The sequence below is a fragment of the Ceratotherium simum genome, chromosome 1 (assembly GCF_057802395.1).
Source record: "Ceratotherium simum simum isolate JZ-2026a chromosome 1, ASM5780239v1, whole genome shotgun sequence".
Taxonomy (NCBI): Eukaryota; Metazoa; Chordata; class Mammalia; order Perissodactyla; family Rhinocerotidae; genus Ceratotherium; species Ceratotherium simum.
This window is the reverse complement of record NC_141900.1, coordinates 40,702,160-40,728,125: the sequence shown is the minus strand read 5'-3', so window position 1 is coordinate 40,728,125 and position 25,966 is coordinate 40,702,160. Positions and strand designations below refer to the sequence as shown.

General features: G+C 40.1%; 1 protein-coding gene across 3 annotated transcripts in view; it reads left to right on the top strand.

Moving 5' to 3' along the window:
- The window catches only part of SLC25A13 (solute carrier family 25 member 13), a 192,639-nt gene that overhangs the window by 14,788 nt on the left and 151,885 nt on the right, over positions 1 to 25,966 (top strand). For all 3 annotated transcript variants that reach the window (XM_087422872.1, XM_087422758.1, XM_087422808.1), the window contains exons 2-3: positions 13,591 to 13,644; positions 24,658 to 24,800. In XM_087422872.1, coding sequence (XP_087278998.1) covers positions 13,591 to 13,644; positions 24,658 to 24,800 — 197 coding nt within the window. The remainder of the gene's footprint in view (positions 1 to 13,590; positions 13,645 to 24,657; positions 24,801 to 25,966) is intronic.

Sequence of the window (25,966 nt, the reverse complement as noted above, 5' to 3'; positions counted from 1 at the left end):
TTATGATAGAGTCAGAATTTAAATGTCCAATTGCAAAGCCCATAAAATAGGTGCAAATAGCATTCTAGGAGGGGAATCTGGTTGGAGAATCTGGAAAATCTTCCTGGAGGAACTGGCATTTGACTTAGGCCTTGGAAAAATAGCAGCGTTTTCTTAAAAACTTCTCATTATGGAAATTTTTCCGTAGGAAATTAGAAGAATGTAACAACCCCCCTTGTCCCTATCTAGCCAGTTTCAGTAACTATCAATTTATGGCAATATTGTTTCATTTATACCACAGCCTCTCTCCTCCTCCCATCCCCCTGATATTTTCAAACCAAGTCCCCAACATCATATCATTGTATCTGTAAGTATCAGTATGTATCTCTAAAACAGATTTTTTAAATGCACACCAAAATATCACATCTGAAAAAACTTCAGTGATTCTTCAATATGATCAACTATCTATTTGGTACACATTTCACACATTTCCCCTATTATTTTTTCAGTAGTTTTTTGAATTGTCGTCTAAATAAGGCCCAGGCATCACAATTGGTTGATGTGTCTTAGTTTTCTTTTAATCTCTAGGTTCTCTTGCTCTCTCAGTGTCATGCTCTCTCTTTTTGCCTCTGAAGCCAGTATAACAACAGAATAGTTGAAATCATGGACTCTGTCTTCAAATTATTGCTCTGGGCAAGTTACTCAACCTCTCTATACCTCAGTTTCCTCATGTATCAAAAGGGCATAGTTGTATTTACTTCTAGGGGCTGTTGAGAGAGTCAATGTGCTCATGTTTGTAGAGCTCAGAGTGGGTCCTGGGACAGAGTAAGCTTTAGAGAAGTGTGAGCTGTGGGTTTGGAGACAGAGAAGTTGCTCAGAGTCATGTCAAAAGTCCATGGGCTGTGGGAGGGGGCAGAGGAGGGCTCACTGGAGTGAAATTGTGCATAGTCTTTGGGACGAGGATCCTAGCTGTGCAGAGGGCTCCTGTTCTTTTTCTTCTGGCTTCCTCCTGGGTTCTTGACTGTTCTTCAGTTATATGATGTTGATGCACAGCAGAATTTTGAACAGGTAAGGTATTATTTAGTGGAAGCAACTTTTCTATTGTCCTTTGATTTCCTGCTGTCTCTTCCTCTGCAGTTATTAAGTTAGCTCTTCTCTCTCAGAAGCCATTTTAACTTTCTCTGGCTTTATCTGGGCTCAAGCAACTTGTGATCTCCTAAGTAGAACCTTTCAGCACTTTATAAATATGTCATATACTTTTTATATTCCTTTGTTCCCCGTCAGGAACATACATCCCAGTCTTCAGAACAGCACAATCAGTTTTTATTCATTTAAGAAGTAGTATTACCAAGTGTCAAATAACACTTGGTAATATGTAACACTTGACACTTGGTAATATGTAACAAATTTGACACTTGGTAATATGTAACAAATTATATTGGGAGTGGTAATTACAATTGCAGCTGGTTCCTAATTATACTGTAACCTTGATGTTTTAAAAAAATTGAGACTGAGTTCAGCATATAATACTGGAGAATAATATTCTGCATTAGACAGGTCTGCCTTCTACTGAACCAGGGCATTTATGTATCTTAATGCCAAATCAAAAAGACCATTTTAAATTTCTTTCAGCTACAGTGTTGTCCAGTAGCATGGTTCATAAGGATAGCTTTAGGTCCCCATCTCTGCTTGCCAGATTCTTGGCATATCCTCCAGGTATTATAATTAGTGTCAAAATCACCTGGGCTCTAGGGTCACTTTTGGCTCTGTGATTTACTACTGCTCATGTAAGACTGTCTTACATGCCTTAGCTTCCTCATCTGAAAAATGGGGATATTAATGACTTTTCATCGTAAATAGTTTGAGATGTTTAAATGAAATCAGATGTGAAAAGCCTTTAGAACCTTGCCTTGCATCGAGTTAAGGGCCCAATAAAAGTTAGCTGGTCAGTGTTAATTGCTATAATCAATAATAAACGATCCAGCTCCAAAGACTTACCTCATGACCCTTGACTCCAGCAGAATTATGATCTCAGTTCTGCCACCACTGTAATTTGTGATAGCGTGTATCATCACACACTTTGTACCAACCACTCGTTGATAAGTCTGTCATTCTCTTCGTGGGACAGGGTCTCTGGTTTATTGAGTATTGTCTCCTCAGTGCCTGCCGCTGGGCCTGGTACCTGGGAGGCTTCCCATAGGCTATTGTGTTCCACGAATAAGCTAGCGGAGCAGCACCATCTAAGGCAGTGGTTCTTAACTGGGGGTAGGTAGTTTTGCCCCCAGGGAATATTTGGCAACATCTGGAGACAGTTTGGTTGTCACTTCTGGGAGGTGGGGTTGCTACTGGCATCTAGTGAGTAGAGGCCAGGGATGTTGCTAAACATCCTACAATGTGCCAGACAGCTCCCTACAGCAAAGAGTGATCCGACCCAAAATGTCAGTAGGGCCAGGTTGAGAACCCTGGTCTAAGGCAGCCTGACTGCCTGGGCTGTGGCCCTGTGGAAGAGGCATGGGGCTTGGGCAGATCAACCTGTTTGACCTGCAGTTTTCTCAACTGTAAAGGAAGAGAATTCAACCTGCTTTCAAGGATTCTTTGAAAAGAAAGGGAGATTATACAGTTGTGTGCCTCATGATTCTACCTAATCAGGTTCATCTTGATGGTTCTGGCTACCCATGATCTTTTGCTTTTTTGTCTTTTGTTTTGTTTTGTTTTAATAGACTTTATTTTTTGGAGCAGTTTTAGGTTCACAGCAATTGAAAGTAAGGTTCAGAGGTTTCCTGTATACCTCCTGCCCCCACACATGCACAGCCTCCCCCATTATCATCATCTCCCATCAGAGTGTTACAGTTGTTACAATTGACAATCCTACGTTGACACATCATTACCACCCAAAGCCCATGGTTTACACTAGGGTTCACTCTTGGTGTTGTACATTCTATGGGTTTGGACAAATTTTATGATGATATGTATCCAATAGTACCATACAGAGTAGTTTCACTGCTCTAAAAATTCCTTGTGCTCTACCTATTCTCCTTCCCTGCTCCCTAATCCCTGGCAACCACTGATCTTTTTACTATCTACATAGTTTTGCCTTTACCAGAATGTCATATAATTGGAATCATACAATGTGTAACCTTTTCAGATTGACTTCTTTCACTTAGAAATATGCATTTAAGGTTCTTCCATGTCTTTTCATGACTTGATAGCTCATTTTTTTAGTGCTGAATAATATTCCATCATCTGCATGTACCACAGTTTATTTGTCCATTCACTGACTGAAAGACGTCATGGTTGCTTCCAACTTTTGACAGTTATGAATAAAGCTACTGTAACCATCCATGTGCTGGTTTTTGTGTGGACATAAATTTTCAACTCCTTTGGATAAATACTAAGGAGCATGAATGCTGCCTTGTATGGTAAGAGTATGTTTAGTTTTGTAAGAAACTGCCAATCTGTCTTCCGAAGTGGCTGTACCATTTTGCATTCCCATCAGCAGTCAGTGAGAGTTCCTGTTGCTCCACATCCTCTCCAGCATTTGGTGTTGTCAGTGTTCCAGATTTTGGCCGTTCTATTAGGTGTGTAGTAGTATCTTTTTATTGTTTTAATTTGTATTTCCCTGATGACAGATGATGTGGACCATCTTTTCATGTGCTTATTTTCCATCTGCATATCTTCTTTGGTGAGGTTTCTGTTAAGGTCTTTGGCCCATTTCTTAATCAAGTTGTTTGTTTTCTTATCGTTGAGTTTTAAGAGTTCTTTGTATATTTTGGATAACAGTCTTTTATTGGCTATTCTTTTGCAAATATTTTATCCCAGTCTTTGGCTTATCTTTTCATTGTCTTGACAGTGTCTTTTTCAGAGCAGAAATTTCTGTTTGTTTTTTTTTTGTGTCTGTGAGGAAGAGCAGCCCTGAGCTAACATCTGATGCCGATCCTCCTCTTTTTGCCGAGGAAGATTGGCCCTGGGCTAACATCCGTGCCCATCTCCCTCTGCTTTATATGGGATGCCACCGCAGCATGGCTTGACAACGGGTGCATCAGTGTGCGCCTAGAATCCGAACCTGCGAACCCTCGGGCCATCGAAGCGGAGCTTGCGCACTTAACTGCTACGCCACGGGGCTGGCCTCCAGAAATTTCTGTTTTAATCAAGTCCAGCTTATCAATTCTTTCTTTCTTGGATCATGTCTTTGGTGTTATATTTTAAAAGTTATCGCCAAACCCAAGGCTGTCTAAGTTTTCTCCTGTGTTATCTTCTAGAAGTTTTACATTTAGATGTGTGATCCTTTTTGAGTTAATTTTTATGAAGGGTGTAAGGTCTGTGTCTAGAATAATTTTTTTGCATGTGGCTATCCAGTTGTTCCAGCACCATTTGTTGAAGAGACTGTCTTTGCTCTTTTGTCAAAGATCAGTTGACTATATTTATCTAGGTCTATTTCTAGGCTTTCTAGTCTGTTCTATTGAGGATTGTTATATCTTCTTGGAGAACTGACCCCTTTGTTATTATATAATATCCCTCTTTATCCCTGATAACTTTTCTTGCTTTAAAATGGGCTCTATCTGAAATTAATATAGCTACTTCTGCTTTCTTTTGATTAGTGTGTGCATGGTATGTCTTTGTCCATTCATTTACTGTTAATCTATATGTGTCTTTATATTTAAAATGGATTTCTTGTAGATAGCATATGGTTGGGTCTTGTTTTTTGATGCATTCTGACAATCTCTGTCTTTTAATTAATTAGTGCATTTAGACCATTGACTTTTAAGTGATTTTCATTATCCTGCTTGGTGTTCTCTGATCTTCTGGTATTTCCATTACATATATGTTACACCTTTTGAGGTTGTCCCACAGTTCTTGGACATTCTGTTCTGATTTTTTTTTCAGTCTTTTTTCTCTTTGCTTTTCACTTGTGGAGATTTCTATTGAGATACCATCAAGCTCAGAGATTCTCTCCCCAGTTGTGTCCAGTCTACTAATAAGCCCATCAACAGCATTCTTCATTACTGTTAGTGGTTTTGATCTCTAGCATTTCTTTTTGGTTCTTTCTTAGAATTTCCATTTTTCTGCTTACATTGTTAATCTGTTGTTGTATGCTGTCTACTTTTTCCATTAGAGTCCTTAGCATATCACTTATAGTTGTTTTAAATTCCTGGTCTGATATTGTCAGCATTTCTGCCGTATTTGATATTGGCAGAATTTCTTCAAATTGTGTTTTTTGCCTTTTGGTATGCCTTGTAATTTTTCTTGATAGCCAGACATGATGTACTGGATAAAAGGCACTGCTGTAAATAGGCCTTTGGTAATGGGTGGTAGGGTGTAGAGGGAAAGGAAGTATTCTGTAGCCCTGGGATTAGATCTCAGTCCATAAGAGAACGTGTGTCCCTGGACAGTGTGCAAGTGTTTGTCAGTATTTTCTTCCCCTTAGGTGGGAGAGGATGGCTCCAGGTGGCTTGAGTTGGGTATTTACCTTCCCTCCAGTCAGTTAGGCTCTGATAATACTCCAGCAGGTTAGGCTCTTATTATTATTATTTAATAATTTTATTTTTATTTTTTCCCCCAAAGCCCCAGTGGATAGCTGTATGTCATAGCTGCACATCCTTCTAGTTGCTGTATGTGGGACGCGGCCTCAGCATGGCCGTAGAAGCGGCACGTTGGTGCACGCCTGGGATCCGAACCCGGGCCGCCACCAGCGGAGCGCATGCACTTAACCGCTAAGCCACGGGGCTGCCCGGTTAGGCTCTTATTAAATAATTTCTTTTGAGGGCAGACCTTGCTATAAAGAACAGAATGCTCTGATGCATTTCAAAATGGTTCCTTTTCCTCTCCTCCTGCTTGAAGTGCAAGGTGATTTTTCTCTGATGTTCACTGTGAGAACCAGGTTGAGTTCCAGGAGGTAAAACTCACAAAAGTGTGGGGAACCCCCCATGTCTGGGTCCCGCTAGAGGTTTTAAATCTCCGTCTTGTCCACATTGAGCCTCCAGCGTATGGTCATTTACGGTTCAGGTTTTCCTACTCCGACACTGATTCCCGCGGACGTTTCAGCTCATGGGTTTCTGCTCTGGTAAGTTGTGGCTCTCATGTTCTGCTTCTCTGTCTCTCCAATTTGGGGGGCAGTGGTTTGCCCAGTGACCTCACTTCTCTGACAGGTCTGGGGAGAGTTGTTGGTTGTTCAGTTTCTCAGCTTTTTACTTGTTATTAGGGTAGAGTGGCAACTTCTTTGCTCCTACGCTCCTTACATGCAGGACTGGAAACCAGAAATCTCCCCCATCATCTTTTGACTAACCTTTCTGTATTGGAGAAAACACCCACATTATATGGCCTGCCTGCCAGAACGTGTGAGTCAAAACTCAATTCCCATCATTCCTTGCAGCCAGGATACAGGCACATGATCTAGGTCTGCAAATTAGATGCTTATGTGTGACTTTGATTTGGAAGAGGGCAAAATGAAGAAGCAACGTGTTGTGACGTTTCCATTACCGCTGACCTTACAGGGCAACCTAGGCAACCTGCTTTTTTTGTGGAATCGGAGGTGGATTTCTCACCAAGTAATTCTGGGATAGTTTTGGGCATCGCTGGTGGAGCCTTAGTCGCAAGCTGATTCTCCATCCTTCCTAACAAGACTGTGATCATCCAATAGAATTTTAGTAAACTGTTTTTCTTCTTAGCCTGCCGTCTTTTGTTGCTTATTTCTAAGTTGAATACATGTTGGACCTCCATGCCTTTCATTCATATTTGGATTAGAAATATCGTATAGCTATGTTCTCAGCTTACGTTTTTTTTTTTTTGTGAGGAAGATCAGCCCTGAGCTAACATCTGATGCCAATTCTCCTCTTTTTTCTGAGGAAGACTGGCCCTGAGCTAACATCGTGCCCATCTTCCTCTACTTTATATGGGATGCCGCCACAGCATGACTCCACAAGCAGTGCATTGGTGTGCGCCCGGGATCCGAACCGGCGAACCCTGGGCTGCTGCGGTGGAGCCCGTGCACACTTAACCGCTTGCGCCACCGGGCTGGCCCCTCAGCTTATGGTTTTTTTAAGAGCACCAAATAATCACTACCAACATTACCTATCACTTTAGGATTTACAGAACACTTTTTCTTCATTCTAATTGGTCCTTAAGATAACTTTATGAAATAGATGAGTAGATTTTCTCATTTTGCCCATTTTATAGATGAGGAAACTAAAACTAACTGACTTGTCCAGGGTCACCAAGTTAGCAACACACTGGGGCCCAAATCTTTCCTCTAAACCTGGTGACGTTTGCCTGTGTCAGGGTGAGCAAGCATTTTCTGTCTCTGTAGGGAGTTGAAAATGTAAACAGAAAAATGTCTATTTTAGAAAAGACTCATACTGTCTCTTGTCAGATTTTTACTCTTGGGAACATTTACTGGAATGCTAGCTTTAGCTTAATAACAATAATAATAAAATCTGAAATTAGTATGTTTAAAATTATTTTGGCATAACAAAACCCCCAGCTAAAACACCACCATTCAGTTCTTAACTGTTATATTCTGCTTCTTAATACAGAATTTTAATGGTGATGGCTTTATCAGTGTTTAATGTTTGTCTACGACAGTGCAGACTTAAATCCAACACACTTCACAAGCTACTGAATCCCTGTGATAAACATCTCTGGTACCCCCGAAGTGACCCACTTGTGTAATTACCCGGCAGGTTAACATTTGTGGTGTCTGGTGCTTTATAAGTCAACTGTTGAGTGATATGAACTTTTGAAGGTTGATTACACAGAAAGGTTGTGGTTTGAAGAATGCTTAACATGGCATCTTGTCTGTATACTAATTTATATTTCAGTAACTTTTTTCATAATTAGTGCTCTTCATTTATTAGAACTTAGGGAAACTGTAGGATGAGGAATGAGTGACTCAATGAATTTCATGAAAAATTATTTTTCTTAAATTTGGTGAGACACCTCTTTCTTCCTCTCGAGTTAATGGTAACATGTGGTTTTGGGGAATTCCAAACTTTCTTTTGCAGTTACTGATTGTATCAGTCAAGGTTCACTTGCAGAGAACAGAATCTACTCTAGCTGGTTTAAGCAGAGGGAGATTTGTTACAGGGTATTAAAAGCTTACAGCGTTTGTTGGGAAGGTGAAGAAACAGACTTGAGGTTGAGCTCTCGGGAATGACTTTCAGAGCCTCGCAGCAGAGCAGGCCACCAATAGAGCAGTTGCCTCTTGTGCAGTTATAAAACTTTCTGCCAAATGGGGAGTGTTTCAGAACCATGCTGCCACATGCTGAGGTTGCCACAGGAAAATCAGATTCCAGTAATGATGCTTGCTGGCAGAAACAACAGAAGGTTGGCCCACAACTTCCAAATCTTTGCTTTCCAAAACTTTGCCTTCCAAATCTCACCCAACTTCATCTGACTGACAGCACCTAGGCCTCATAGCTGCAAGGGAGTCTGGGAAATGTAGTTTTAACCTTCCAGTCTCTGCAGTACAGGAAGATACATCGGAAGAAGGGTTGGCCCCAGCTTCTAAACTGTTAGGTCACACCCAATAGTGCTTTGTACTGGGCTTCAGGTCTGTCCACTACATTTACTTCCTTAGGTACAAAGACTATGCAGGAACATTTCTCCCTTCACCTCCTTTTTCCGCTTGTCACTGCATGTGTGCATGTGTTTACACACACACACAGAGTAGCCTGCTTCTGATGAGCTGCCTCTTCTGGTTTTTATTTCATATCTTAGGTAGATAATTACTTCACAATGGTAGAATTTTCAGTGTAAGCTGGTGCCTGTCTCGGCTTTCAGACCTTTCAGGTTTGAGAGGGCAGTGGAGGGAGTATTGCTGAGTGAAGGCTGTGTTGTGCAGTTGAAGTAGCCAGCTGAGGTTGGCATCTTGGGCTCTAACTCGGTGGTTTTCAACCCAGCCAAACATTATAATCTTGTGATGGAGCTTTAAAGGTACCCATTTCAGAGATTCTGCTTCAATTGGCCTTTGTAGTTGAAGTTGATTGGCCTGGGCATTGATAAATCCAAAAAGTCCCTCAGATGACTTGAATATGCAGCTGGGGCCGAGAACATCAGTGGGGCCGAGAACCTCGGTCCTAATTGGACATCATTGGACGTTACCTAAAGCTGTGGTTCTTAAACTTTAACAGCATCACCTGGAGGGCTTGTTAAACCATTGATTGCTGGGCCTCACCACAGAGTGGTAGATCTGGGGTAGGGTGTAAGAATTTGCGTTTCTATATTCCTATTTGATACTGATGGCTAAGTGACCACACTTTGAGAAACACTGACCTAAAAGGAGCTACCTATTTTCATTGTAAAGATTTGATTTCTACTCCTCTGGAAGACTTTCTTTTTTAATCAACATTTTTGGGGCATCTACTTAGTTTCCATTCTTTGCCAGAGCTGAGAATGTGGAGGAGTAAGATGACCTCAAGGAGATCGTGGTCTTACGTATCTAGAGCTTCCCAGTGTAAGAGGAGAGTTTTTCTTTTCCTTTACGTTTTCTTGTTCAAATTAGTATCCCTTATTTTATGTAGGTTTTCTTATGTTCTTCGCCACTGCCCCCTGTTAGATCTAGTGATGATTTTGAGTACACAATTCTGTACCACTGCGATTTGTTAAGGTAATGAGGCTGTGACTGTGGCTTGATTCCACTGTAAGAAAGCCAGTTTTAAAAATATTCCTACATGTAGAAAAATCTTTCCCAGTGTCCTCCTCCTTTTGGCTGCTCTAACTCATATTAAAGTGAGAGTGAATTTATCTGTCCTGAAAGATATCTTTCTGGTTCTCCTTGCTATGCTTCCTGCTACCCCCTTTTAAAAAACTGAAGTTATGTTATTGTTGGCTGTTTTTTTGTGTTTAGGATGTACCCAGCTAGTATATACATTTTGCAAATGCTGTTGATAACTATTCAAACTATTATATCTGCTGTTTGTCATGTCAAAAATTTTTCATGTTCAGTGATCCTCAAATTTTGTCCTGTGGAACATAGATTCATAGAATTGACCTGAACTTTCCATACTAAAGTTAAATGAAAGTAAACTTCTCCCAGTTTATGGAAAAAACATATAATGCATAGTTTTTCCAATTCTAAACTCCCTCTCTTTTTTCTTTAAGCTCAACTTGGTGTGAATGTTATCTGCTTGAGTATAAAATTCTCTATTGTATTGATTTAAGTAGCAAATAGTAATATTGCGTAGTCATCTGTCAGGAATCCTTTTCCTTCTTGGTGATTTACTCCCTAACTATGTTTGAAAACCAATTACTTTTTTTAAAACTCTTGATATAAAAATATTGGTTTAATGGTGGAACCAATTCTTATAAATGCACATTCAGAAGAATAATGATAAAGAAAATCAGGCAGATTGTAAGTTAGTAGCTGTAAATATTTACAGCTATTAGTATATGAGAAAAAATATGTATAACAAAGAAAACCAGCCTTCTGGAAACTAAAGTTTGATGAATCTTCTAAAGTCCAGTGAGCTAAGGCTTGTCAAATGATGCAAAGTGTGCATGCTGAGCAGCTGGTCTGAGTTGGCTTAAAAAGGGAGGCTACATTTCTGTGGCTTCCTTTTTCCAGTTCATAGAACTTCCTGGGTATTGGTTTTGCCATCAGTTAGAATCCATCTCAATATACCTTCAGAACACTGGCACTTCTGACTGTAACGTTATGTGGTCTTCAATGAAGCTGTGTAAGTGTTCTTCCTTCACTGCAAATGACACCAAACAAGAAGATAAGAATGGGAGGTGGAAGTAGAAATGGAAATTCTGAATAGCCACACAGCATTGGGGAAATAGATGGAATTAGTGCAGAGGTGGGGCCCAGGAGGCTGGTAGCAATTTTTCTGAATCCATCCCCTATTGAACCATGGCTATCTGTGCTTCAACAGAATGTGCCCAGGATCTGATACACATTTCGGTGGGTCTCAGGGAATTCCCTAGTGGCCATTAACCATTTGCTCTACTTGGAACTTTGGGTCTGTTTTCAAGAAGTAGCATTGGATGGGGCTAGGGTAGCAGAGGGGATGAGTTAGGAAGACCTCAATGTTTGTTTAGTGGTTTGGTGAGTGTTTTTGAAGACTCTTGAGTTCCTTTCCTCTCCCTCCTCCTAACTTCTTCCGTCTCAAGTTATGAGCCAGGTTACTCATCATGTAGATGTTTTCATGAGTAAGCATGGTAGAATATAAACACCTTTCCATAAATAATATGAATAATAGATACCATTTATTGAATGCTTTAACTGTGTGGCCTTTTTGTTAAGCACTTTATGCAATTATCTCCTATCACGCTTTCAACCATCCAGGACTTCCCATTTTATAGGTGAGGAAAGTGAGGCTGAGAGGTCAGTGAACTAGCTCAAGGTCACACAGCCAGTGAGTTTAGAGGTCAGACCTGTCCCCCAGTCAAGGGTGGTCTGATACTAAAGCCATGTTCTTAATTACTTGACTGTACGGATACTACAAACTGGTGGTGTTAGGAGAAATTGGGAGATTCTTGATTTCTGGCATGTGCTGTATTATATTAGTGGTTAACATAAGTTATGGTCAGTTGGAAACTGCTTATAGTGTGGCTCAGTGGAAAGACCAACACATTAGGAGATGGAAGATTTGGCTCAGAAAACACTTAGAAATATAAGCACAAATTGGTGGTATATCTGACTTTGGGGAAATAGTGACCCTTTTTGAGTCTTGGTTTCCCCTTCTGTAAAATGGGGGCAATAATATGCTCTCTTCTAGTCTCAGATTTGCTATGAGGATCCAATCAGGTAATAGTCATGCTTTAAAAACTGTAAAGTGTTCTATACACATTAGGTGACATGGCTTAGAAGTGTTGGGGTCGCTATATGGATTGTTTTCTCCTGTGCCCTAGACCGAGGGAGAATTACCAAGTGAAAGCTTTGTTTCTTTCTCTCACAGAGGTGTAGTCCAGGTTGTGAGCACTGAATGTGCATTTCGGGATCAGTAAGTAGAAGAATTTAGGGCCAGGGAAGTTCGCCCTGAAATAGCATTGCCCAGGGAAGGCTTTATAAAGTACACGGCATAGTGAATTAATTAGATTTTCAAGGGTGTGGTACTCAGCCAGAGCAAGAATAGTTCGCTTTGTGGAAACTTACCTTTGCTTTTAAAAGGAAACTCAACCAAGTACCTAGGGTCACCATATGCCTTTTAAAAAATGTTACTTATGGACTGTCTTGAGACGTGGAACTCAGGGAATTGCTCTGTCTTAAAGAAGAGGATGGAGGCATTTCCGTCTTTTCCAATAGCGTTCGTCTTACCCCACCTTTCTCAGAATATAGACCTGAAAGGAGGGAATCTTCTCCTGAAACCTTTAGGTCAGCACTATCATCAATCTTAGGTTGGTTATCAGTCTATTTTTTCCTTCTTAATTGAATAGCAAAGAACACTAACTAATTCAGGATTTTAAAAAGATTACAAATTCTTATGGATAAAAATAGCTTTGGTGGTTACAAGTACTCAGTTGAAATTAAAAGAGTTATCAGTCTTGCTTTGGGAAACAAGGTGATCAACCAACAGGTTTCAGAAAAACTACCTCTCTCATTCCAATGATTAGTTAATAAAATTATTCCTGACAGTGGCGGGCCGAGAAGCTCAGGCAGTTACATATTTAGAGACAGAGAATCCATTGTCCAAAGATCTCAGAAAAGCCTTTGCAAACACACAGAAGGGATTTAGAACAATTTGCATAAATCTCCCCGTGGATAGCGACATGGCTCCAGTATTGGGGTGGTTCCAGGAACCCCTCCTTGGCTGTATCATGGGGTAACGCTGTGCTTGGTGAGAATTCAGTCTCATGACGGTTTTTGCCAGCAGGATTGGGTGATGGGGTGCTGAATAAGCCCACTGTTTGGTTCCACATAAGGACTCTTTTGTGTTGGCCTGGGCCAGCCATGTTCAAGTTTGTCTTGCTTTTTCCCCAATGATGTTTTTGGACTTTGTGGGCTGGAGAATTAAAATTAAGCACAACACCTATTCTGAGCGAATCTGTCAAATTTTGCTCTTGAAAGGCAACCATAGACCCTTGTATTTCTAGAGTGTGGAGAATAATAGTCATACCTTTGTAGACTTCTGATTTCTTAAATTAAAAGTCGGGGAGAGGAGGAGACTTTGCTTGGCATGCCCAGATGGCCAGGCATTTACGCCTGTCCATGGTGGAGGCATGGGAAGTAATTCTCTTCTGTTTGATGATATGATTTGCCTTGTTCACTGACTTTTTTAAGAACTGTGTTCTCTTGCATAACATATTTTGTTAGAAATAAGTTGTACTTTAATATTCCTCTATGAAAAGGTATGGATCACTCTGGAGTGTAGTTCAAAAATGCCAGGTGATTACAAATGTTTCAACTTTTTTCTTCTTTTTGAAAAAAGTCATATAGATTAAACACTACATATTAGGAGATTTACTGGTTTCTTGCACAAAATGTTGTCATTCTAGAAGCCACGTAAGGAGAAGTTTAAAATCCAGGGAGTAGTTTATGCACTGGGGAAATTTGGTGCTTTAAGTACAAAAATGAAATCCACTAATTTCTAACCTGGAGTTTATTTTCTTTCGGTCTGCTAGCTTGATTTCTCAGCTTTGTTCTAATAATATAAACATTTTTCTGTTTATTTATAGGTGGCTTTAACCAAGAGAGCAGATCCAGCTGAGCTTAGAACAATATTTTTGAAGGTCAGTATAAAGAAATCTATTTTGTTTCTTGTTTGATTTGTGTTCTGCAACTTTTTAAGATTGTTTTCAAGTAGATTTTTCTTTCATTGTTATATTTTTTAAAAATTTCAGAAAGTTTCTTTACTTAAGACTTACGAAAGAGATCCTCTATAATTATATCTATTTTTTAAAAATTTATCGGAAACTTGCAGGCGATTGTTTGTGATGGCAACATGGTGTACGTTTTAATTTCTTTTATCTCACATGGTGTCAGATGTTGAAAAGGAGTTGCTCCGGATTTAGTCTCACAACTCCTTTACCTTTCTGGGATTGACCTGTTCAGTTTGATGAAATGCTTTTTCTCCTAAGAAGTTTAAAGCTCTTTGTAAACATCTCAGTAATCCTTCATTCATCTCCTTATCTCTTGTTGGTAGAAGCCCGTCGTTGTTACCACCACCACCACCACCACCATCATCATCTTATTACAACTGTGGTGCCCTGTGAGGAGGCCTCAGTTTGAGTAGTAGTAGATGCTAGATCACAACACACCATATAAATTTGTTTCCTTAGTTTCTTATACTTTCACCTATTTTGTGATATTGGGCAGTGAATGATTAATACTCTAATAAAAGTCTACTTCAGGTCCCAAACACTGAACCGCTTTTAATGTTATTCAACCGGAATTAAAGTACTCAAAAAAGAAAAGGCCACTTATGTAAAGATAATTTAAAAAGTATATATATAGGGCTTTTCTAAACATGGAAAGGCAGCTATGTTGTACATAAACAGGACCAGAGCTTCAAATGAGAAGCTTGATGTTCTGCTGTGTATCAAATATATGGCTTAGAAAGTTATTAATTCTATGAGCATTACTTTCTCATCAAAATGTGTTACTATTTTAAAAAACTGAGAAATTAGGGAGTTTGAACACTGCCAGGGTTATTTGATATTAAGGAACTGTTATTGATTTTTAGGCTGGGTAATGGTATTCTAATTATGGGAACTATAAAGAATCTTTTTCTCTTAGAGATACACATTGAAGTGTTTACAGGTGAGATTATCATGTCTGAGATTTGCTCTTCAATAATCCATTTTTGGTGGGATATGCAAAATGGGAAGTTTAGTGATAATTTTTGAAATTGGGGAATGGAATATTGAGTTTATTATACTATTCTCTCTACTTTGCATATGTTTGAACATTTTCATAATAATAAGTTACAAAAAATTGTAAAGACTCAATGAAATACTTTTATGAAAGTGCCCAGCACCTGATATGCATTGGATATTGCCTCCATAAATGCTTGAAATTAAATAATTCAAACACAGGAGAGACAAAGACTCTGAAAGAAAATGGTTAGAAATATGAGTAGTTTTGGGAGGAGGAAAAAAGGATAAATTTATAAGGATGTTTGGTTATATATAAGAAAGCAAAATTCTTTATAAATTTGTTTTTAGCCCAGAAAGGACAATACAGTATTGAGATTCTAAGGTGGAACAGTCTTCTGGATAATCAAAGTCTTAAAAAGAGAAACGCATTTGTTTCTCACGTAGACTAGTGTCTATTGCTGTGCATGTTGGCCCACCATGATTGGGATAAGGTGTGTATGAGGGAACCATAGAACTTTTCAGTATGTGTATTTAAGGTCTGTATTGTAAAACTCTAATGATGTAATTCTAGAAGACCACTTGCAGAAGAGTACCTGAGTGGGTTGCCAGAGAGCCTAGAGAAATGGATAAAGCTCATTATGAGCAAAATCATAATCATTTGAACTCAAGACCTGTCTTCTAAGCCAGCCATAGTTGCAGGCATCCTTCTGACAGGAAATGGGAACAACTTAGAATGTCTCAATAGATGGGTGCATCTTGGATACTTATTAGTTTTAAGGTGTGATCTAGTGGAAAGGCTCCAGGTAAAAGCTGTGTCCACCTTTTGAGGCCACGTGGCTGCTGGTTAAGATCCTACTTTGGAACAACATGTCTTTTCCAGCTGCTGCATCTCAATAGCAGGCAAGTCTATACTGCAGACAAATCAGATTGGTCAGGTGGATTCAGGGAGGGTAGGAATTCATTTAGAGTTCTAGAGAGCCCATTGCAGCAGGGTTTCTGTGTAAGTGGGCCTGAAGGCTGGGGTGGAATTTTTGGGACCAGATAGGGAAGTACTGTCTTCCTTTGGGGTGGCTAGGACTACATGGCTTTTGAGTGAGAGTTCCATATGACTTAGAGTCCGAGGGGATGATGTGGGGGGAATCGTCCCTGAAGAAAACAGCGATCAGCAGTTTCTAGAAGGGATTGTGGATCTGGCAAAGGTTCGGGTGATCTCATCAGGCCTGGATAGTGTGGTACCGACACAAATCCACCTTGGCTCAGCATGTTGAGGATCTCTTGTTTACCATCTACCGCAGACGGTGTTGTGGTGGGGGAAGAATAGGGAATGAGGCGCCGCGGGGGCTGTGCCAGGCACGTCTCCACTGTGGCTGGGCTTTTCAGTTTAGTATGGATCAGCAGTAAGCACTCTGTAAACCTACTACTTTGCTGATTTTCTGTGACTTTTTCCTGACTTTTCTTTCTAATAAATATCCCAACCTTCTCCCTGCTAAGCTAGTTAGAGAGAGGATTCTTCTGTAGCTTGGGGGAGGTGAAGAGAAGTTCCATTATACCCTTTGGAGCAGATGTGCTGGTAGCAGGGGAGTTGGCAGCTGTGGCGATCAGAGAGAGCCAGTGGAACCGAGACAGATAAGGAAAGAGGGATAATGGAGGACTAAAATTGGACCAGTTCTGGCATATTTCATGTTTTTGAGAAGAGTTAAAATCAATTGCACTTTTTCTTTCTTTGAACTTGCTTACTATATGTTAAATACAGTGTTAGGTGTGGGGAAATAAAGATGCATAAATCATGTCTCCTGCCCTTAACTATCTCACTGTGTGTGTATTTAAATATAAAAAAAGAAAAAGCCGTAATATGGTTGATAAGCCTTGTAATTAGCAGGAAGATGACGTGGGGCTAAAAAACGTCTTCCTGGAGAAGGTCATTCAAGTTACAGAGAGGTGGTGATGTTTGAGCTGGGCTTGAAGATGAGTAGGTGTTTGTCAGATGGAGAAGGTACTGGAGGGTTTGGGGCAAAGGAGAACCATTCCAGGCAAAGGAAACAGCACGTGTAAAGCCAAGAGCTGTAAGAGGTGCTAGGTTTATGGGTGGCTTGGAACCTGGGCTCTTGGGCAATGGTGCTGGAACGGTAGGTAGGATGAGACTTGGCATAAAACATTCCCAGCCTAGGGCATTTGTGTTTTATTGTGCAGGCTGTTCTTGTGATAAGTGACGGGTGATGTTTTGTGTGGATGTGGATGTTGAAGACCAGGCGTAGTCAGTTGTGTTTCTTAGATGTGGACACATGTTTTTTTGTCTGCCCAGTGCTTTTGGTGCTGCTTCATGTTAAACAGGTATGTATTGAGTGCTTACGGTTTAAATAAAACGCCATGAAGCTTTGCAGCGCATGGTACGTGCACAGTAGGCCTAAGCAATGACTCTGTCTTAAAGGAGTTCAGCTCTTATACAGGAGACCAGATTTATAGGCACGCAGCAGGTAAAAAAGACTATAAGTCAGCATAGTCAAGGGTCCATGTGTGTGCTTAAAGCAAACGCCACAGGAAGTGGACAGAGGAAGCACTCCCCATGGTGGGTGGTGGCCAGAGAAGGCTCCTTGGAGAGGGGACTTGAGGAGCCTCGGGGATGAGAGGGAGCTGGAGAGGCACTGAGGAGGGCAGCCAAGGAGTTCAGGGAAGAGGACCACATTCAAGGGAAGACCTGGAGATGGGTTTGGGAGCAAACAGCCTCTCCAGGTTGAAGGACTCTTGCTCATTCTTCAAATGTTTATTTAAATTCAACTCTGCCAAGGAGTCTGCCAAGTATTACAGGGTGTGGGTGACAAAATTAGAAAGATAATTGGGAGTTTGGCATTTCTGCTAAACAATAGGAAGCTGTTGAAGGTTTTCTGAGTAATCCAGTGACATGGGGAGGATGGGTTTGTGATTTGATTGGCACAGCAAGGCCAGGAGGTCGGCAGCCTTGGGTGTAATCCTGATGTGAGGCCCTAATAACTCGATTAAGGTTGTGGCAGCAGTGGGAATGCAGAATGGGCAAGTTAAAGACATTTTGAAGGACTGTTTGAAGAAAATGACTGATCTTGCATAATGGATGAGAGAGAGCAGGAGGTAAATGTGACCACTGGGTATATAGCCTGCGTGTAAGGAAGTGCCAGTAATAAGAATGGGGAAATTGAGGAGGAAACCATTTGCTCAAGGGAGAGCAAAGGAGGTGATGGGTACTGTTTAGAAGTATAGAGTCAGAAGGAACGGAATGACTCTAGTGGAACATGGGAAGATGGGAAGACTGGGGTAGAAGAACTGGACAAGGAAAATAGACCAAATTACAAATTGTAATAGTGAGATGTAGTGAGTTGAACTTGAGTTTTTATAATTATTGTTTGTCAACAAAAGCATAATATGTTTTTAAAATTTTTAGGCAAAATTGGAAAAATAGTTAATTCCTTTTCTGAAAAACTTTTTTCTTATGACAAAACAGTTCATATTCATTGATGAAAATTTAAAAAGCAGAACTATGTAGAGAAAAGTAACTTGTGGTCCCAACATATATATGAATATACTCATTTATATATAGATATATCCATTTCTCTCTCTGTTTCTGTGTCTCTGTGTATGTATATAAATTTTTTTTTCCTTAACAAGAGAAAAATGTTTGATATCCAGTTTTCTCTGTCACCTAATAAGTTACAAATGCCTTTTTCTATAACTGAATGCATTTCTACAGTATTTTTATTGCTTTATGGTATTCCTATCTATGACTGTTTTACCATAATTTATCTAGCCACTCCCTATTAGTGGATATTTAATTGTCTTCTCTGCTTTGCTGTCATAACAACTCTGTAATGAATACCCTTCAACCTGCGTTTTTGCATATAGCTAGCATTTTCTTGGGATAAATTCATAGAAGTGAGATCATTGGATTAAAGAGTGGGTTTACAACATTTTAAGGCTTTTGGTTTTTGGCAGACTGCCTTTCATGAAGGTTGTATCAATACACATCTTGGGTAGGAGTCTGGAAGTTTACATTTCTCCACATGTGTCATCAACTCAGATTATTAAAAAAATACAGCAGCAACAAAAACACCTTTCTGCCAACTTGTTGAAAAATTGTATCTTATTTTAAATTTACATTTCTTTGATTAATAGCAATATATTTATTCACCATTGGCCAGATACAGTGATTCTTAATTATGTTTTTAACTTTTTACTACGGTAATTTACAAACATACAGAAAATAGAATAGTACAGTAAACACCCACATAACCAAAACCTAATTTAAATTAATATTTGTCATATTAGTTTCACATAACCTAATTTAAATTAATATTTGTCATATTAGTTTCACATATAGATATTTACTGGTATATTTCAGTGTAAGTTAGCTATCACCATAATTCACCCTAAATACTTTAGCATACAGCTTCAAATAATAAGAACAATTTTCTTCATGACCATAATACCATTGTGTAGCTAATAAAATTAATAGTAATTTCTTAATAATGTAAAATAATCCATATCCAAATCCTTAACTGTGTTTTATTCCCTCTCTATAACAGGGAAACAGGGTAAAGAATGGCCAGATACAGTGATTTGGTGTGCACAGCATTTGTCAGTGGCTGGAAAACAGTGACAGAGAATTTGCCCTTCAGTACCCAGATGTGAATGATTTGTGGCAAAAACGGGCACCTGCGTGATTATGGTTCTGACCTGGCTTGTTCACAGTTATAGACCTTTATGAAATGAGTAAATAGGCCAGATAGGACCCCTGCCCTCGGAGCATACAGTGTAGTGACAGATTACTTTCCTTTGCCACTGTATTCATTGGGTGTGGTGGTGTTTCTTGGTGGTGACAATTAGTTTATTAGTCAGAGTTCTCCGGAGTAACAGAACCAATAGGAGATATCTCTGTCTCTAGCTATATCTATCTATCTGTCTGTCTGTCTGTCTGTCTATCTAATGAGATTTATTATGAGGAATTGGCTCACACCATCCATTGTGGAGGCTGAGAAGTCCCATGAGGTACTGTCTGCACGCTGGAGCCCCAGGAAAACCAGTGGTGTAATTCAGTCCAAGTATGAAGGCCTGAGAGCCAGGGGAGCTGATGATGTAAATCTCAGTCCGAGGGCCCCAGCTCAAGCAATGGGGCAGGAAAAAAGAGGGTGAATTCTTCCTTCCTCCACCTTTTGTTCTGTTGGGCCCTCAGTGGATTGCATGATGCCCACTCACATCGGGGAGGGCGATCTCTGAGTCACAGATTCAAATGCTAATTTCCTCCACTAACACCCTCACAGACACACCCAGAAACAATGTTGAATCAGGGCACTCCTTGGCCAGTCAAGTTGACACAAAGTTAACCATCACAATTAGTATTATACGAGTTGTGCAAGGAATCCTACAAGCCTTGCTGTTTCATAAGTATATGTTTAATCATGTTAAAACTTCCAAAAATTGTAAGGGAGAGAGGCTTCAGGTGGCTTGTAAAATCTATTGCCAAAGAAGGGTTAGATAACATTTTAAAGCTGTGGTAGCTGTAAGGTATAGTCCACCCCTCGACGGGGACCTCTGTTCACCACCCCAAGAGCAGCAGAGCTGCCTCTGTCAACACATTCTCTTGTGATCTGCCTCTGTCTCTCAGCCTAATGAACAGTCTTTGACATATTTACTGGAATCGCCAGGCAGACCACCCCAGCCTGGTGATGAGCTGGCTCTGCAAACTGAAGAAAACTGTGTTTTCTGTGTCCAGATTAACATGTTATTACATTTAAGAGATGATTTCTTTATCAGCTCTCAAAAATGAGGCAGATAAAATATCTCAGATTTTTTTAATGTAAACTGTTTATTGAGGTCTAAGTCAAGTGCACAAATCAGAAGTGTACAGCTTCATGTATGTTCACGAAGTCAGCACACCCATCTAACCAGCTCCCCAAAAGCTGTCTGAGGCCGCATCTAGTCAGTACCCACCCCTCCAAGGGTAACCAGTTGTGTGACTTCTATCACTGTACATTAGTTTTGCCTGGTTTTCAACTTTATGTAAATTGAATCATACAATATATATTCTTGTGTCTGGTTTCATTCTCACTTTATTTGTAAGATTCATCCATGTTGTCATGTGTAGTTGGTGTTAGTTCGTTGTCATTGCTGTGTTGTATTCCATTGTGTGTATATACCACAGTTCATTTATACATCCTACTGTTGGTTGACATTTGAGTTATTTTCCTTTTTTTTGCTATCCAATATAATGCTGCTGTGGACATTACAATGCTAAAGCAAGTTTTTTGCGTGAATATATATATATATATATATATATATATATATATATATGTTTCTGTTAGAGATATCCTTAAGATTGAAATTACTGGTCTGTGGTTATGTGTATGTTGAGTTAGAGTAGATATTGCCAAGCAGTTTTCTAAAGTGGTTCACCAGTTTACTCTCGTAACACCAGTGTTTGAGAATTGCATTTGCTCCACATTTTTGCCAACGGTTGTTATTTCTTTTTAATTATCTTGTGTATGAGTAGTGGTATTGCATTGTAGTTTTATTTTGCATTTTCAATGGAATTTTTTTTAGAGGTCAGCAGCTTGACAATGATGCTAAAGGTCATTTGGGGAAAATCAAAGAGTGATCATGGTCAAGAAAACTTCCGAGAGGGAAGTAATACAATCTATTTTTAACCTTTCATTCATTTGACGAGTATTTTTGAACCTGTTTCACTATCTGCCAGGCACTCAGTCTGGAAACTTGAGGATACAGCAGTGAGAAAGGCAGGAAAAAATCCTGTCCTGACAGAGCTTTCCCTCTAGTTATAGCAATTAAGATGCATGTAATCTTGCAAGAGCAGACAGGTCATTGACAAGGGTAGTCCTGAAACATTTCCTCCTGCTGTGATGACACGAACTGTCAGGCCATCCTGGCATTCCCCCAGGGAGTTTGGGGGCATCCTTGGAGTCCATCTTGATCCTAGGAAGCCACTGCCAACTGATCATAACTGGCACTGAAGGTGGACTTGCTTGCCAAGCCTTTCCCCGGTGACCGTATGATAATTTAGTACGTGGTAAACATGGCATCCTAAAGATGGGGGATGGGAGAGTGATTGATTTGTGGTCTTGGGACAACCAAGAGATGAAGTGGAAATAACTAAATTTGGAGGATGTATTTTTGTATGGTACAAAAATAAAGTACCAACGTCTTGAAGCTTAAAGTTGAAAGATAAATCTAACTTTAAAAAAGCTAAGAGACAATGTGGGTGAATATTTAGTCTTGAGATGAGGAAGGACTAGTTCCTAAACTTAGGAGTAATAGAAGAAATTACAAGGGAGAAAAAATCTATAGACTCAATTATATAAAAATATCAAACTGGAAAAATATTTGCAACAAATATGATAGACAAAGAGGGGAAAGGGCATGTTCGCACACTGTTGGTGGGAGTGTAAATTGGTACAATCTTTTCTGGAGAGCAGTGTGATAATAAGTATCAAGAGCCTGAAAGTTCCTCTCCTTTGACTTAACAATTTCTCTTCTGGGAGTCCAGCCTTCGAAAATTGCCAGGAATTTGGACAAATGTTATCTACAAAGCTGTTTACCGTCGCTTTATTTAAAAATACCAAGAACTGGAAATAATCTAAATGTCTACTGGTGGGAGAAGAGTTGAATTGTGTTTTTAAATAATTAATTATTCACTACTGTAAGCAAACGTAGGTATAATTCTAAATCATAGGATTGCTGTAATTAGCAGTGACATTTCCTTTGTATTTCAGTCTTGTTGTGCCTGTTAGGAAAATCAAAATATGATTTCTTCTACATTTCCAAAAAGCTGAATTCAATGCTGACTGAAGAAGAGTGGGATTATTGGGCCATCTTTGAGCTTTTCTTTTGTACTCTGCCAAAAAATGTTAACTAAAAACCAATTATATATATATTTATAAAGTGCTTATTGTGTATAGGGCGTTGTGCTGAGTGTATTACATGACTGTTCATTGATTACTAGCATCAACCTTATGAAGTGAGTAGTGTTGTTATGCCCACTTTACAGGTGAGGAGCCAGGGGCCCAGAAAGCTTTAGTTGCTTAGCTGAGGTCATACAAGTGGTAAGAGTCGCAAGCAGAGGCAGTGCAGCCCTGGCCAGAGGCACTCCAAAGCTTGTAACTAAGTATCTAAGCAAGAGCTTATCCTGCTTTGGAATTAAAATGGAGGAATAACAAGTGACTTTTTTTCTTTTTTTTTTTTTTTTTGGTGAGGAAGATTAGCCCTGAGCTAACATCCATTGCCAATCTTCCTGTTTTTTGCTGAGGAAGATTGGCCCTGGGCTAACATCTGAGCCCATCTTCCTCTACTATATATGGGACGCTGCCACAGCATGGCTTGACAAGCAGTGCGTAGGTGCGTGCCTGGGATCCGAACCTGCAAACCCCGGGCTGCCGAAGCGGAGCGCGCACACTTAACCACTAGGCCACTGGGCTGGCCCCAACAAGTGACTTTTTAAAACAATTTTAATCGGGCTTCATTGCAGTTACAGAGGGAGCAGAATCATTGCACCTCACTTCACTGTGCTCCGCCATCCCTGTGGCCACCAGTATGGCTTTTGTCACTGAACTAGCCCAGTTCTTCTTGTAGCTCACTGCTCTCACCTCTCCACCCCCAAATCACTGTTCTGTCTTGAGGATCAAGAGGTCCCCTCCTGCTCCATAAGGATACTGTCTGATCCTCATGTTGTTTCTGAGCGTTTCCCACAGCCCCTGGGGCCCCACAGAACGGGAAGTAGCGGGTTCCCACTTTGTGAGCTGGAGTGTTTCACACTGAAGGTGAGACCTGGTGGAATGTCATGGAAAAGTGTTGCGTGCCACTTCGGTTTTTTTCCCCCTCTTTTGCTGAGGGAAGATTGGCTCTGAGCTAACATCTGTTGTGAATCTTCCTCTGTTTTTCTTGAGGAAGATTAGCCCTGAGCTAACATCTGTGCCAATCTTCCTCTATTTTGTCTGTGGGTTGCCTCCACAGCATGGCTGATGAGTGGTGTAGGTCCGCGCCTGGGATCCGAACCTGCAAACCTTGGCTGCTGAAGCGGAGTGCCAGGAACTTTAACCACTTGGCCATGGGGCTGGCCCCAACACCTCGTTCTTATTGACCGTTTCTGCCCTAGAATGGAGAGGACACTAACCTGAGCAGCATTTCATACCTACTTCCATAAAATCCCACAAGAAGCCACATAGTTAATAGTTTGCTTTCCTGCTCAGCCTGTCATCCTCTCTTGCATCATTGATGCCCTTGAAGCAGAGATGGGGCAAAATAATTAGGTTCTTTCCATCCATGACTTCATAATTAATTCTTCTTTTAAAAAAAAGCTATATGTCCTTGCTGAAGGACAAGACATAATTTGTCTTTCCAAATTTCTGTAAACCAGAGTTTCTCAACCTCAGCACCGCTGACGTTGTGGGCTTAGTCACCCTCTTGTAGGGGGTTGTCTTGAGCCCTGTAGGATGTTTATCAGCGTCCCTGGCCTCTACCAACTAGATGCCAGTAGCATCCCTACCCCCAAGTTATGACAATCAAAATTGTCATCAGATACTGCCAGATGTCCCCTGCGGGGAAAAATAAAAACAAACGGAGGAGGCTCAGAGCTAGAGAACTCCATCCCAGAAAGGCAGGTAATGTACAGAAAAGGCTAGTCCTCATAGATTGTTCTTGGCTGTTAGGGGGCATTGGTGTTTGTAAGCAGGACAGTCAGGCTAAGCTGCCCCCAGTTGAGAACATAAAATGTGGCAAACTTAATGTGTTTTTGTTTTCTTCTTTAAAGTGATGGGAAATAACTGTCCCTGGGACGAATTTATTATCATATCTGGCTATTTTATCCTTAGAAGTATTTTCAGCTCTCTCACATATTGATCTCGTGATTGTAAACTTTGAGAATAAAATATCTTTTCTCTTTTTTTTAAATAGTATGCAAGCATTGAAAAAAATGGTGAATTTTTCATGTCTCCCCATGACTTCGTCGCTCGATATTTGAACATTTTTGGAGAAAGCCAGCCTAATCCAAAGACTGTGGAGCTTTTAAGTGGTGTGGTGGACCAGACCAAAGATGGGTATGTTTATTTTTAATGATCTCATTTAATTTTTTTGTTTGAAATAGCTTTCTGTTGCTTTAATGGTTAGGAAGTCACCGTATACCTTTCCATCTCTTAAGAGCACTTTCTCGACCTATTATACTTAATACATTAGTTTAGAAATAATACTCTTCATATTTCCTTCAGTGTTCTTGTCACAGTTGGGGATTCTATATGTGCATTCTTTGACATAGTTTAAAGAACTATTTATAGTTTCACAGAACTATTGTAGTTGATGAGTGGTATGGAGATATACTAGAGTGTTTGTATGTATATTGGTATTTTTCAAGGCAACTGTAACAATTGTGAGTAAATGTAAAACATAGCTCTATGACATAACTTTTCTATAATCTTTCTTTCTGCTCAAATAACTTTTAAATCTCACATATGATTAAATGGCATGAATCTCATAGACAGAATGATATGATTCCATAGCCCCAAGAAAGGCATTCTGCCCAAGCTGGAATAGAGTCTGAACCATCTAAAATTAAATGGGACACTTTGCAAATTGCCTTTGGATTATTTTTCCCCTACCAGTCTTCTCTGTTTATATTTTTAAAAATGAGTCTTTCCTAAGCTGTATAAGATTGCTCTTGGCTTTTTACCAATACTGCAGAATTTTGGGCTCCAAACGCTTGGTAATACAAACACCAGTGTCCCCTAATAAACAAGTATAATCTCCGAGAACTAGCCTTCTCTACATAAACTGTAGTGACCCAGCCTTCTGCCCTCGCTGCTTGCCAGCACCCCCTTTGATAGATTGCAGTTACCTGCCATTATGGGGCGGTGTTCTCTAGCTCTGAGCTTTCTCCATTTGTCATGTGTCTGATTTTTCCACAAGCGTCGGTTTGAGATAGAACCAAAGTAAACTCTCTTGTTGCACTGAGAATGCTCTCAGTTTTTACCAGCACTTCCCTTTTCTTGTTTATGCACCCGTTGTTCCATCTTGTATGGAAATAACTTCCTCTAAGATGAAGGTCTTGCAGATTGGAAGGGAGTGGGGAGGAAGATGGCAGTAATATACTGGAGGATTGTTGGATTATACCTTCTCTTTTTGTTCCAGTAGCAGTTACTTAGGTTACTTCTGTTCACTATCTCCACCCCAAGGTGAGATTCTTTGTTTGGTAGGAAAATGTAACGTAGGA